This window comes from Myotis myotis, unplaced genomic scaffold, assembly GCF_014108235.1.
Source record: "Myotis myotis isolate mMyoMyo1 unplaced genomic scaffold, mMyoMyo1.p scaffold_m19_p_17, whole genome shotgun sequence".
NCBI lineage: Eukaryota > Metazoa > Chordata > Mammalia > Chiroptera > Vespertilionidae > Myotis > Myotis myotis.
The window spans coordinates 9,570,736-9,585,145 of NW_023416321.1; the positions used below are offsets into that span (position 1 = coordinate 9,570,736).

Here is a 14,410-nt window from a genome sequence, read left to right on the forward strand (position 1 = left end):
CATCGCCAAAGGCTCCCTGTAGGAGGGGGCCTTTGAGCCGAGCCTCCCAAGGTGGGCGGGTTTCCACGAGGGTCCGGAGAAGAGAAACAGGCTGGGGACCGGCGGAGGGGCTGATCTCCCAGGGGGCAAAGTCGTTCAGCGCGAACGGGGCTCGCGGGGACTCCCCCCTCCACCCCGTGGCCCTTCTAGTCCAACCCGCCCCGCTAGAACTTGTCAAGCCTCAGCCGCGAGGGGGCGGGGTGAGCGGGCGGGGCCGAGGGAGCGGGGGGGGGGGGGGGCGCTGAAGCTTCATAAGCCACAGCAAAGGCGCCCGACGCGCCTGACAGCGGCCGCTGGAGAGAGAGCCCGGAGCCGCCGCGCGCCCGCCCCACGCGGGCACAGGACCCAGGCGTCCGAGTCCCCCTTTCGGTGGGGCCCCCGCCCCCGGGGCCCCGCCCTCCAGCCCCGGACCCTCTGGGCCAGCCCCGCGCGGAGGGGGCCGGCCCCCGACGGCCGCGGAAAGGTGCCCTCCCGCCCCTTATGGGCATCCTGGAGCCGGGCGGCAGAGCCATGCTGACGGGCACGGAGCCGATGCCAGCGAGCGAGGAGGGCCGGGCGCCCGGCGCCGACCCGCAGAACCGCTACTTCTACCCGGAGCCGGGCGCGCAGGACGCGGCCGAGCGTCGCGGGGGCGCCAGCCTGGGGGCGCCCTACGCCGGGGGCGCCCTGGTGTCCGCCCCGCCCGGCCGCTTCCTCGGAACCTACGCCTACCCGCCCCGGCCCCAGGCCGCCGGCTTCCCGGGGCCCGGCGACCCCTTCCCGCCGACGCCGGGCGCCGAGGGCTACGCGCCCGCGGATGGCTACGCGGCCCCGGACCCGCGCGCCGGGCTCTACCCCGCGCCCCGCGAGGACTATGCGCTGCCGGCCGGGCTGGAGGTGTCGGGGAAGCTCAGGGTCGCGCTCAACAACCACCTGTTGTGGTCCAAGTTCAACCAGCACCAGACGGAGATGATCATCACCAAGCAGGGCCGGTGAGTGCGGCGCGCGGCTCCCGGGTCCGCCCGCCCAGCTCAGCTCGGCGCGTGTTTTAATCTCAATCTCTCTCTCTCTCTCTCTCTCTCTCTCTCTCTCTCTCTCTCTCTCTCTCTCTCTCTCTCTCTCTCTCTCTCGTTTCCAAGTTGCACTCACTGTTTTGGTTCAGGGCTTAGAGGTGGGAGATGGGAGTGAAAAGTTCTGGGTGTTGTTGGGAGATTACACCAACAGGCAGAACTCAGAAGGGGGATGGAGGAGAGTGGGTGCAATGAGCCTTACCTTGGTTTGGGGGTTTGCCCAGAACTGGGGTGCGCCCCGCTTTCTGCCTGAGTCGGGGTCGCAGTAGGCAGAGGGGGTGCAGTGCTGAGGGTCTGATTGGGCAGGACACCTCTTAGCCCTTGCGTGTGGGGAAATGGAAGGGGAGGGCAGAGTCTTGCAATGGAACCGGCGCTGACCCAGTGCCCATGGGGGTGGGGGGTGTCCCGGGTGCCCACCTCCCCCGGCCCTGCTGCTGCTGCTGTTCGAAGGTCAGCTTTGGGAGGGGCGGTGAGACCAGGATTTGGTGACATGGAGACGCAGTGGCCAAGTTTCCTTTCCGGTAGTACTTTGAGTTCCTATGTCTGGGGTGTGTGTGTGTGTGTGTGTGTGTGTGTGTGTGTGTGTGTTGGGGGGTTGGTAAAGAGTGTGTGGGGCACAGATTCCTTCCAAACACAGGCCTTTACCGGAGGGCACAAATGCCCATGGGCTCAAGCAGGCGAAGCTACCCCATGGGTCAGTCCCGTATTCTGTCCCCTTTGAGGTCTGTCCCTTGAGAGCCTGTCCGCATATTCACGGGCCCAGCCTGTGGAACCTGTGGCTTAGGGCCCCCTGAGCTCCGTACGAGTGGGGTAGGGCTTGGGGCCGGGTGTGCTGCTTCCGGGGAGAACCTCTTGCGTGGAGGAAGAAAGAGAAACTCCACTTGTGTGGTATTTGTTTAGTAAGCAAGACTGAGCGGCCCTGCGTGTGTGTGACATGTGGGAGTGTGCGCCCACCTTCCCCGGAGGCCCGGCCGGGCAGGGGACCAGCAAGGACCTGTCGGTGGAGGGGCTGTGTCCTCAGTGGGCCTGGGGCGTGTTGATACCAAGTGTGGGGCTTGGGGAGGACGAGGGGAGAGGCCATACGGGGCCTGGGGGTTGGCATTCGATCTGGATATTGCTGGAACATTCTTCCCTCCTGGTTTCTGCGGGACGGCCTGGGATTGAGGGGCATGGCCACCAACCACAGTTGGCTCAAGTGGCTGAGCTGCTCCTCTTTCCCGGGGATGGACCCAGGAGTGTTGGCATTGTCTTCAGTGGCATGGCCTTCATCTCCTAAGCTTTCTGATAGTTCCTCCCTGCTCCCCCATGCCCAGGCTTCTAGTCCCAGGGTGTTGGAATTGAGGGGACCCCGGAGACCTTGTTCAGTCCCCTCCCTGCACAGTCAAGGAAATGGGCCCAGAGACAGTGAGAGACTCTTCTGAGGTTACGCAGCACACTTGTCACTGGCAGAAGTGGCATCAGAACCCAGTTGGGCCCTAGCCAGTCTGGCTCAGTGGATAGAGCGTCAGCCTGTGGACTGAAGGATCCCAGGTTCGATTCTGGCCAAGGGCACATGCCTGGGTTGTGGGCTCGATCCCCAGTAGGGCGTGCAGGAGGCAGCCAATCAATGATTCTCTTATCATTGATGTTTCTATCTCTCTCTCCCTCTTCCTTCCTCTCTGAAATCAATAAAGAAATATATTAAAAAAAAAAAAAAAAAGAACCCAGTTGGTACCTTGCCTGGGTTTCTCCCAGCGCCAGGAGTCAAAACAGCACCCACCCTGTCCGAAGGCCTTGATGCATTCAGAGCGCTTTCACTTCCATCATTTCTCTGTGCGCTAGGTAGGTCAAGCGGTGTCCCCATTATACAGCTGAGGGCACCGAGGCACAGGGGTAGTAAACCGTTTACATTCAGTCACACAGAGACCGAACCGGGGCCTCCGCCCTGTGTGTGGTCAGGAAGCCTTCCTACCCTGGGACCTGGGTCTCCCCACAGCCTGCCGTCAGGCTTGAGAGATGAGGTGGAGAGAGCATCAGCCAGAACTTCAGGGACCTGCTGGGCGCTGGGCCGGCTGTGGTCTGCCCACAGGCTGTTTAGGGAGGTATTTCAGGGGATGCATCTCTGAGTGTGGGTCCCCATCTCTGCCCCTACAGCCTCCTCTCCTTTATGTTCCTGCTGAATCATTCTCTCTTGACAAGTTTTGTTGTCTCCTTCTTAGATCCATACACTTACTTTTTTTAATTATGAAAAATTCCAATAGCCCTGGCCGGTGTGCTCAGTGGTTAAAGCGTCAGCCCAGGAACCAAAGGGTTGTGGGTTTGATTCCTGGTCAGGGGCACGTACCTGGGTTGCAGGCTCAATCCCGGGCCCCAGTCAGGGCTCGTGTGGGGGGCAACTAGTCAATATGTCTCTCTCACATCCATGTTTCTCTTTCTCTCTTTCCTTCCTTCTCTCTAAAAATCAAAGGATGGGGAAAATACCCTCTCTCTAAAAATCAAAGGATGGGGAAAATACCCTCATGTGAGGATTAACAAAAAAATTTTTTTTCAGTACAGTTGACCCTCAAACAATATGAGTTTGAACTGAGCGCCTTAACGTATACACCCTTTTAAAAAATCAATGCTATAAATGCCTTTACTCGTCCTTATGATTTTCTTAGTTACATTTTCTTTTCTCTAGCTTTACTATAAGGATACAGTATATACATATAACAGATAAAATATGTGTGAATGGACTGTTTCTGTTATCTGTTAGGCTTCAGTTACTAGTCAACAGTAGGCTATTAGTAGTTAAGTTTTGGGGGAGTCAAAAGTCATAAGTGAATTTTCAATTGCACAGGGTTTGGGGCCCCTAACCCCTGTGTTGTCAAAGGTCAATTTGTATATACAAAAGTGGAGAGAAAAATGTAACGGGCCTCCCTCCATCGATCCATACCCAGCTTCTACAGTTATCAGTGCGAATCCAGTCTTGTTTCTTCTTTATCGTCACTCACTTCACTTCTACCTCTCTGGTCTGCAACTGTATTAATGATAGTGCAAAGAATTAATACGTCCTAGACACAATAATACTTCATCCTTAAATATTCCTTTATGTGCCTCTAAAAAAGGACTTTTAAAAAATAAACACAATACCATTTGCAAGCCTGAAAAGAAATGCCTAAATATCATCAAATTTCCCTGATTGTTTCATAAGCGTGCGTGCTCGCCTGTGTTTGTGTGTGTGTGTGTGTGTGTGGTGTGTGTGTTTTACAATCCTCACACTTTTTAAAATATGTATATTTATATATGTACATATATATAATATATCATTTCAAAGAGCAAGGGAGAGAGAGAACCATCAATGAGAGAGAATCATTGATTGGCTGCCTCCTGCACGCCCCCCACAGAGGATTGAACCCGCCACCTGGGCATGTGCCCTGACAGGCATGTGCCCTCTGGGTTCACAGGTTGGCACTCAACCACTGAGCCACACCGGCAGCACCAGTCATCACACTTGTGATCCACCCCGAGGGACTCCTTCAGACACTGCGGGCTCTCATTTGGAAGAGACAGTGGTCCCTCCCCATATCCTTTGATTCCTCCCCTTGGATCAGGCCTCAGGGTCCACATGGTGGGTGGAAGGGGCAGAGGACACACCACCCCCAATTCAGTCCCCCCAGCCCTGAATCACCCCGTATCTGAGCTTGGGCGCCAGTGATCTGGGGAGTTGGCAGCCATTTTCTTCTGCCCCTGGCTTCTGAGAAGTAAGAGTTGGGTTCAGAGGACAGCTCCCTTTCTGTCCTTCTGCTTTGGCAGGCTGGCCTGTCCCTCTGTGGGTTCCAGTGACCTGCCAGTCACCACCACATCACCCACGGCCTTCTTCCTTTTTGAAAAATCCTTCCAGCCCAGGCCCACCCACAGCCCCACAGCCTTTTGCGTGGAGCTGACTCACTTGCTCCCAGATCCTTCCTCTCCCTCCCACCCTAGTCCCACCCCCCACTGTGGACCACAAACAGTCATCCTCTCCTTCAGGGAGCAGGCGGTGACTCCAGGCCCAGAGACAGATCCAGGCAGCTCAGGTGCGGAGCGGGGAGGGGGAAATGGAGGAGCAAGTGATTGACTGACTACCTGGAGACCTCTGGGTGAAAGTGAGACCTCCTTTGTGTTCAAGTCTGTGTGTTTGTGGGGACGTGGGGTGCCTGAGGGTGCCCACCTCAGACCTGTGCTGTGTTTCCGTGCGGCACTGTATTTGCGCTGTGAATGTGTTGGCGAGCATTAATAGTTGACGGTAGACATTCTCAGTAGAGGAAGAGAGAGGCTGGTGTCGGTGTGTGTGGGCGTGTGGGTGTTCATTAATTGCTGGCAATCCCCACGTTTCTGGGTGTGATTAGTTGATTATTATAATTAAGATAACTTTGGGAAGGTCTGTTGTTAAGCAGCTCGATTTGCATTTGTGTACATATGTGTGAAGTTAGGGGTGGATAAAGCCATCGTGGGCCCACACACTCCTCCATCGCTGGCCTCACAGCTATTGGGGTTTTTCCCTTCTCTCCATTCCCAATTCCAAGAACTTTCTAAATCTTTCAAATGTATTTTTAGCTTTAAGGCCGCTTTCATTTGGGCCGACTGACTTTATTTCTCTTAGGGCAGGTGAAACCAGCTTTGCTTTCTGTTTGGCTGTTCGCTAATGGCCGTTTGATTTCTACGAAGTGGGTCTGAGGTTGGTGGGAGGAGGGGACCCCGTGATCGGGAGTACATTTTGCATCCTGATGGGTACAAGGCATGGCCGGAGAACCCTCCTAAAAGGTGGTACCAATTTACACCACCCCCACCGGTAGTGTACGAGAGGACCCGCGCCCCACAGGCCCATCAACATTACATAAATTATTACCAATTTTGAAACATTTTGCCAACATGACTGACAAAAAAGTCTCCTTTCAATTTGTACTTAATGGCAAGGAAGTGGCACAGGTCAGAGGTGTTTGGGGTGGGGGAGGGACACGGTGATGCTGTGCATATTTCAAGGTAGGATGGTCTTTAGGGGAATTTGGGGTCTTGGACGCTGTCCTCTGAGAGCAGAATGGCCGGTGATCTTTTGGGGGGTCTCGGTTTGGCACTAGGCCAGCCGTGGGCAAACTACGGCCCACGGGCCGGATCTTTGAAATGAATAAAACTATTGAAAAAAAAGACCGTACCCTTTTATGTAATGATGTTTACTTTGAATTTATATTAGTTCACACAAACACTCCATCCATGCTTTTGTTCCGGCCCTCCGGTCCAGTTTAAGAACCCATTGTGGCCCTCGAGTCAAAAAGTTTGCCCACCCCTGCACTAGGCCCATCTTTACTCCCTGTTCCTTCCCGGCAAAGTGCTATGTAAATCAGGGGCTATTTTGGGATTCCAGCTGGTGGTGATTCTAGACTTTTAGGGTGAAGTTGAGCCCTCCCTTCCCCTCTCCTCTTCGCCCATCCTGTTCCTGTGTGTCCTCCATTTCCCTGGACGAGTGATAAGCGAGATGGAGGGACGGAGACCACAGTCGGTGCTTGGCAGTCAGGAGACCCGGCTCTGGTCTCCCACCAAGGAGCCATCACCAAACCTCTCCAAGCCTCGTTTCCTTCAAGTGTCAAATTGGAAAGAACATTTTATATCTCAAAGGACTGGTTCAATGAACTGGCTGCTGCATAAGGAGAGACTCAGTGACTATATTCCCTTCTGTCCCTTGATTCCTACAAGTTGGAGGAACCTGTCACCAACCACACAGGAAACGTGTGAGGGGCCTGACCACTGTCGGAGAGTGAGCTGGCGGTAGGAATGGGCTGAGAATGTTCTCGAACCCTCTGCTGCTCAAGGCCTCATTCCTAAGCTTTGATTTCTCAAGTCAACGGGCCTACCGAGCCCCTGGGACTCTGGACTCTTGCTCAGGGTCCTTCAGCCTGGCCAGAGGGCTTTGACACCTCTAGGCCTGGAAGAAGGTGGGATGGGGTGGGATGGGATAGAGGGTGAGCTGAGTTTCACATCTTGTGAGCTTCTTAACAGCTGTCAGAGAAAAGATGGGCGGGAGTCATCATTTCCATTTGCGGGTGAAGAAACTGAGATTTGGTTTGACAATGAACTAATCCAAGGTCATAAGTCCCTTGGTCTCAGCCCAGGAGAGTCTGAGGAAGACAGGAATGTGGAAATGTTCCCTCCTCCCCAGGTTATTTTTTTTTAAAATATATATTTTTATTGATTTCAGAGAGGAAGAGAGAGGGAGAGAGATAGAAACATCAACGATGAAAGAGAATCATTAATCGGCTCCCTCCTGCACACACCCTACTGGGGATCGAGCCTGCAAACCCAGGCATGTCCCCTTGACTGGAGTCGAACCCGGGACCCTTCAGTTCACAGGCAAACCAGTGAGCCCCCCACCAAGGTCATTAAGGGTGTTTCTGTGGGACCCTCTAGGGACTAGGATCCACCCAGTATTGTTCCTTGGGTCCTGAAACTCCCCCCCAGGTTTCCTGACTCCTGGACTAGTGCCTTTCTTCCCATCTTACGGAACTTCTCGTAGGAAGAGGGGAGAGGTGTGTGGGAGTGAAAAATAATTTTGATGAGGGTAACACCGATACCCTGAAAACGCTGCTCTTCCTGCTTGTGTTAGAAGAGAAAGGGTGAGCCATTGGAGATGATGATGGCTGCTGCTGGTAGAGGTGGTGGATGTAGTGGAGGGAGTAATTGTAGTGATGATGATGGTGGAGTTGAGGGTTGTGGTGATGGTGGAGTGGATCCTGTAATGATGGTGCTATGGAAACGATGGCTGTGGTGCTGGTGGAGGCGATGGGTGTAGGGACAATGGTGATGGGGGTGGTGATGGTGAAGGTGGTGGAAATTGTTATGGGACAGGAGTGCTTCTTTCTGTGCATTTATCACTCTGGCACAATAATGCAGCATTCCAACACCAGCTTCCTCCACTTTCCCTGGAAGCCGGGACTTCACGCATGAGGACGGTGCTTGAGAGAGCCCTCCTGCAGGTGGACGGAAAGCTCCGCTCAGGACTGTAGCTGCTTCTCTGAAGGCCCAGGCCTGGGGCAGGCCCTACAACAGACACCAAGGCCCAGAGGGTGGGGCAGGGAGAGCCTGTGGATGGGTGCCTTCAGGCTGGGCATGTGTCAGCATGGTGAGAGCCACAGTGGAGAGGATGTATGTCGGATGGAGGCCAGACCCGGGCTCGGGGGGGGGACTGTGGCCTGAGGACTTGGTAGGAACTGCCTGTGGGGGGCTGGCTTGAGGCTTTGGTCCCCCCTGGGAAGCAGATGTCTAGTGGTGTGCAGCGAATGTCTAGCAACTGGCCCTCTGAGAGAAAACCATTTTCCGAAGCCCTGATTCACAGTTTGCTGATTTCCGTGGTATCAGTACCCCTACGGTGGCTGATTTCAAGCTACGCATGTGAAATTACTGAACGTGGAGCTGGGGAGAGTCATGGAGGAGTGTACATTCCCTATTATTAGGTATAATAGACATAAATAACCTCAACGGCAGAGATCTTAGGAAAATGTTGCCAAAGTTTTGGAAAGTGATGATTTTTTTAGTATTTATTACCTCAGTTTATAATGTACAGGGTGGGGCAAAAGTAGGGTTACAGTTGTTCATATGGAGAATAATCTATACTAATAAGAGGGTAATATGCTAATTAGACCGGGAGACCTTCCAGATGTCCTTCTGGACAAAGCCATGGTGGTGGGGCCAAGGCAGAGGCGGTTAGGGGTGATCAGGCCAGGAGGGGAGGGCAATTGGGGGTGATCAGGTTGGCAGGGGGGGCCAGTTGGGGGCGAGCAGGCTGGTGGGAGGGCAGTTCGGGGCAAGCAGGCCAGTGGCGGGGGGCAGTTGGGGGTGAGAAGGTTGGCAGGGGGGACAGTTGGGGGCGAGCAGGCCGGTTGTGGGGGAGATCAGTTGGGAGCAATCAGGCCAGCTGGGGGGTGGGAGCGGCAGTTGCGGGTGAGAAGGCCGGCCGGCAGTGGGGGCAGTTGGGGGGGAGCAGGCCGGCAGGCAGAGTGGTTAGGGGTGATCAGGAAAGCAGGCAGGTGAGTGGTTAGGAGCCAGAGGTCCCGGATTACGAGAGAGACGTCTGACTGCAGGTTTAGGCCCTATGGAATTGGGCCTAAACCGGCAGCCAGACATCCCCCAAGGGGTCCCAGGTTGGAGAAGGTGCAGGCCGGGCTGAGGGACAACCCCCCACCCTGTGCACGAATTTCGTGCACTGGGCCACTAGAATAATAATAAACCCTGTGTTTCGTATAGTCGCAGCTGTAAACCTACATTTGCTCCACCCTGTATTTCACTGTGAGTTTATATAACTTAATGGCTGTTTAACAAATGGTGGGGAAACTTCCTGAATATGTCCAGTTGGCTGTCACGAGGGGTGGAAGCCGGCCCCAGCACACCACGGGTGGCCTTTGCACGAGGTGTGGCTGTCTGAGGGGTTGGGGGCTGATGGGTACTGGTGGGTCTCTGTCTCCCCAGGCGGATGTTTCCATTCCTGTCATTTACTGTGGCCGGGCTGGAGCCCACCAGTCATTACCGGATGTTTGTGGACGTGGTCTTGGTGGACCAGCACCACTGGCGGTATCAGAGCGGCAAGTGGGTGCAGTGTGGAAAGGCCGAGGGCAGCATGCCAGGTATGCACCGCCTGGGAGCAGTGGGCACTCTTTTCCTCCAAGACTGGGCGCCCCCTAGTGGATTCAGGAGGAACCCCCCCCCTCCGAGTCCCTGCACCTGACACCTAGGATTTAATTCCCATCCCACCCCACCCCATCCCACCTCACCCCTCCCCTCCCACTTCTCGCCTCTGTTTTGTTTGTCATTTCTTTTCTACTTGACTCTGGCCTATCTCCTGCTCTGTCCTCTGCCCACACCTCCCCTCGCCCTGCCCGCCTGATCCTCCCCGGCATCCTTCTTGATGTCCCCTTCAGAACAGGCCCAGGCTCACGTCACTGTGGTCCGGCCCTGGGGGCTGCGTGCCTCACAGGTTAACTGTCCGCAGGAAACCGGCTGTACGTCCACCCAGATTCCCCCAACACGGGAGCCCACTGGATGCGCCAAGAAGTCTCATTCGGGAAACTCAAGCTCACGAACAACAAAGGGGCCTCCAACAATGCCACTCAGGTGGGCCTCCTCCCCAAGGGCCAGCCCCGCCCCCACCCCCCCAGGTCGGAGCCCATTGGGGGTGGGGGTGGGGGGTAGCCTGCAGGCTGATACTGTTTTGTAAGAGTCACTTTTCTTCCTCTCTGACTCTTCTTTTTTCCACCACCTTGGGGTGGGAAGAAGCTGAATCTCCGGGCACAAAGGGTGTCACATTCCGGCCAAATGCCGGGCTGCCACCGCTCTGGTACCAGGCTGGGCCTGGAGTCGGAACCTGCGTCCCAGGGAATGGATGTCCGGAAAAGCCCTGTGTGCGCTAATAGCTTGGCCACAGTGGACAGCTGGGGAGAGGAAATGGGGCACGAGGGTAGAATTGGGGCCTCCAGGAGCTGGGGGCTGGAGTGGGAAGGCCTGGGAGAAGTCACATGGTGTCAGGGCAGGGGATTGGACAGGATGACCTCAGGGTGGGGGGAATCCTTCAGGCACCCTCCTCCCCGCCCCACAACCTTCCTGCTCTCCCTCAGATGATTGTGCTCCAGTCCCTCCATAAGTACCAGCCCCGGCTGCACATCGTGGAGGTGAACGAAGGAGAGCCCGAGGCGGCCTGCAGTGCCTCCAACACGCATATCTTTACTTTCCAAGAAACCCAGTTCATCGCCGTGACGGCCTACCAGAACGCCGAGGTGAGCACTGCCCAGGCAGCCGCGTGAGGGCCCGAGCCTGGGAAGGGGAGGAGGACGGGGACAGCGGGGGGGCCCCAGTCTCCCTTGGGGGGGATTTTGGAAGTTTCCTAGCCCCACACTCAGGACTCAGGACTCTCGACTTGCCCTCTCTCTAGATTACTCAGCTGAAAATTGATAACAACCCCTTTGCCAAAGGATTCCGGGAGAACTTTGAGTCGTAAGTGCCACTGGTTTCAACGCACCTTTGCAGAGCCCCCCTGAGGCCGGGACCCCACCACATGCTCCGCACATGCTCCTCTCTGCCCCTGAGGCTGGGAGAGGCCGGGGTGGGTGCTGGAGGGCGGGTGGGCCAGGGAAGAAGGGCCAGGGAGGCATGTGCAATAGGCAGGCTCACCGGGGACCAGTGCTGCCCCTGACCCCCATCTTCTTGGCTCTCATTTTTTTTTTTTTTTTTTAGTATGTACGCATCTGTGGACACCGGTGTCCCCTCCCCGCCTGGACCCAACTGTCAGTTGCTCGGGGGAGACCACTACTCTTCGCTCCTGCCCAGCCAGTATCCCGTTCCCAGCCGTTTCTACCCCGACCTTCCCGGCCAGGCCAAGGATGTGGTTCCCCAGCCTTACTGGTTGGGGGCCCCCCGGGACCACAGCTACGAGGCCGAGTTCCGAGCGGTCAGCATGAAGCCGGCCTTCCTGCCCTCGGCCCCTGGGCCCACCGTGTCCTACTACAGAGGCCAGGAGGTCCTGGCACCCGGCGCTGGCTGGCCCGTGGCCCCCCAGTACCCTCCCAAGATGGGTCCGGCCGGCTGGTTCCGCCCCATGCGGACTCTGCCCATGGACCCGGGCCCTGGTGCTTCCGAGGGGCGGGCGCTGGAGGACCAGGGCTCCCCCTCGCTGTGGACGGACATCGCCCTCATCCGGCCGGAGTCCGGGGATTCGGGACTGGGCGAAGGAGACTCTAAGAGGAGACGCGTGTCCCCCTATCCTTCCAGTGGCGACAGCTCCTCCCCTGCTGGGGCCCCCTCTCCTTTTGATAAGGAAACCGAGGGCCAGTTTTATAACTATTTTCCCAATTGAGCAGATGACTCGGTTGGAGGACACCAGCTAACGAAGACAACAGACTCAGGACTGAGCGGTCCCCAGCTCCCTCTGTTCCTTCTCCTTTTGTAGTCGGTGGGGAAAGAGGGGGGGCAAAATTCTGGGGTTCACCGGCTGCTCCTTGGCCCATGGTGACCCCTGGAAGGAGTGTTCCTTCCCCTTCCTGTGCCCTAACTACAGTCATTTACCTGGTGCTGCTTCTGGCTGCGGGCTCCCAGCTGGAGAACAGAAAACAGAACAAGAAGGTCTTGGACACGAAGGGGCGTCCTCTCTTCAGGGGGGTGGGTGGGGGGCGCCGCGGAGAAGTGAAGGTTCAGTTCTCTTCTCTGTAGAAGAACATTCAGCATTTGTGTGTGTGTGTGTGTGTGTGTTACTCTCTGATGGGAAAATAAAGGCACATGGATCTCGTAACGGCCAGCCGGCCAGGGTCAGGGAGAGGACGCAGGTGACTCTGGGCAGCTGGCCTGGGCCCCACCCACTCAGCGACAGCGCGTCCCGAGGGAGGGCCTGGGCTTGGGGGCCACGTCTAGAGAAGCAAGATCGGTGGCGTGTGTGTGTGTGTGTGTGTGTGTGTGTGTGTGTGTGTGTGCGGGCTTTTTTCTTTTCTGTTTTTTTGTTTTTGGAATGAGGCGGCTATTTATTGTATAGAGAGTGGTGCCTGGATATGTTTCTTTTGTCTTCATCACTTTCTGAAAATAAACATGAAATTGTCAAGTGTATCCTGCTCTGGCGCCCGGCGGGGGGACGTGGGGGCTGCACTGGGAATCGCACCGAAGTTGTCCTGTGGGCTCTGAAACAGAAGCCGAGCTTCCGAAGAACCTGCACCCCTCCCCCCCCCCCGCCCCAGAAACCCAAGTGGCTTCATTCAGGGGGTAAACTGAGTTAAAGCAAGAACACAGGTCCTGCGGTCAGTGCTCAGATTGATGGTGGTGCCACCTTGAAAGGTGTCTTGGGACAGAGAAGCATCCCTCTGCCTGTGTGTGCACCCTGACCTGTGGAGGAGGGGGGTGAGGGCAAGGCCAGGGGGCAGGACTGGGTGGGGGCTCAAAGGGAAAGGATGGCCTTGATTTCTCCTTGCGTTGGTAGCGACTTTGGTTCCCCAACTTTATCTTAGGGCTGTTCAAGGGTTCAAGGAGTAAATGTAAGTTGGACCACATGAAATTGCTGTGTTAGTAGGTCAAGAATAGCCAAATATTGGCAGTTTCATATGATTCAACCGAGTACATGCCAAGGGTTTAGAACAGAGCCTGATAAGCGGTAAGTGTGTGAATTGTTGTTGTGACTGCTATCTTGCTCTCGCTGCTTCTCTCTTTATTCACAGATGAGATGTGTTGGATACATGCTTCTTTTACAGAATTTAAGCAATGCAGAAAAGCATTAAGACAGCGACAAATTATTCCGAATCTAACCACCCATCAATAGTTATCATTAACATTAGATGGTTAGATAGAAAGACAGAAATAGTTTTATAAAATTGGAATCATACTGAAAATGCTTTTTCCGAGGCAACACTCAATACCACTGAATTTTAGTTCACAATGTGTAACAACAGCGACAACAGAAAACAAACCCGAACCTGCCAAACCATCGAAACCCCCCAAACTCTCAGACGAATGAAGGGAATTGCTGAACTCAAGATCCATTTTTCTTCGCGGTAAGAAACAGTCCCTGAAAGAGCCCTCTCAGATGAAGAAAGCCGCTTGTGGGAGACATTAAGAAGTTGAAGTTACTGTGTGTGCCCCAGCCCAATTTAGAGCATCCTCGCTCTAATGGGGGGACACCCTTCTGGGCTTTGAGGTGCTACTGCAATTCTGTTTGGAGCCTGTCCCAGTTCACATGTCCTCTTGTACTGGTCTCTACCCAGAGACCATGTTCATCTCCACCCGGTCAAAAGAAGGGAGAGATAAGGAGACATATTTGGTTCCATCCTCTTGGATTTGAGAGCTCAGAATTTTGTAAATGGTGCCAGGAGTTTTGCCATACGGTGCTCTGTGCGGGCAGGTCTTCCTCCCCCGCCCCCCCCCCCTCCTCTTCGGCTGTCACTCCCTCAAGTTAGTGGTATTGAGCTGGGCTTATTTCCCCTCTTGGGGAGCTGTTGTTAGTAATCGCAGCCCTCTTCTCCCCACTGTTTTTAAATGGGTTTTGTTCACCTCTTTATATCATGAGGCGGAGGGAGTGTGGTTAAGTCTTACGCCGTCATTTTGTCCCAGAAGCCCGGCTGCATATGTTTTGATGCTGCGTCAGAAAGGTTCATTACTACCATTTCTTCTCTATTATTCCTGAGGATATATGACTGTATTATATGTTACTATAGTATACATACGCACCGTCTTTAGTTGATATAATGCATTTTTACCTTAAATGTTACATGGTCTGGCATTAATATTCCAATTTGTTCTTGGTTTTTATTTGAATTCATCTTATCAAGTTTCTCATATTTAGTTGATCATGTTTTTCTTCGTTTCAT

General features: G+C 54.9%; 1 protein-coding gene across 1 annotated transcript; it reads left to right on the top strand.

The window, feature by feature from the left end:
* Positions 1-339: 339 nt before the first annotated feature.
* Positions 340-12,657, top strand: TBX21 (T-box transcription factor 21). The gene is made up of 6 exons (XM_036342134.1): positions 340-1,010; positions 9,546-9,700; positions 10,066-10,187; positions 10,688-10,846; positions 11,002-11,063; positions 11,304-12,657. The coding sequence occupies exons 1-6, from the start codon at positions 520-522 to the stop codon at positions 11,920-11,922; spliced, it is 1,608 nt and encodes a 535-aa protein (XP_036198027.1). The 5' UTR covers positions 340-519; the 3' UTR covers positions 11,923-12,657.
* The last annotated feature ends 1,753 nt before the right edge of the window (positions 12,658-14,410 follow it).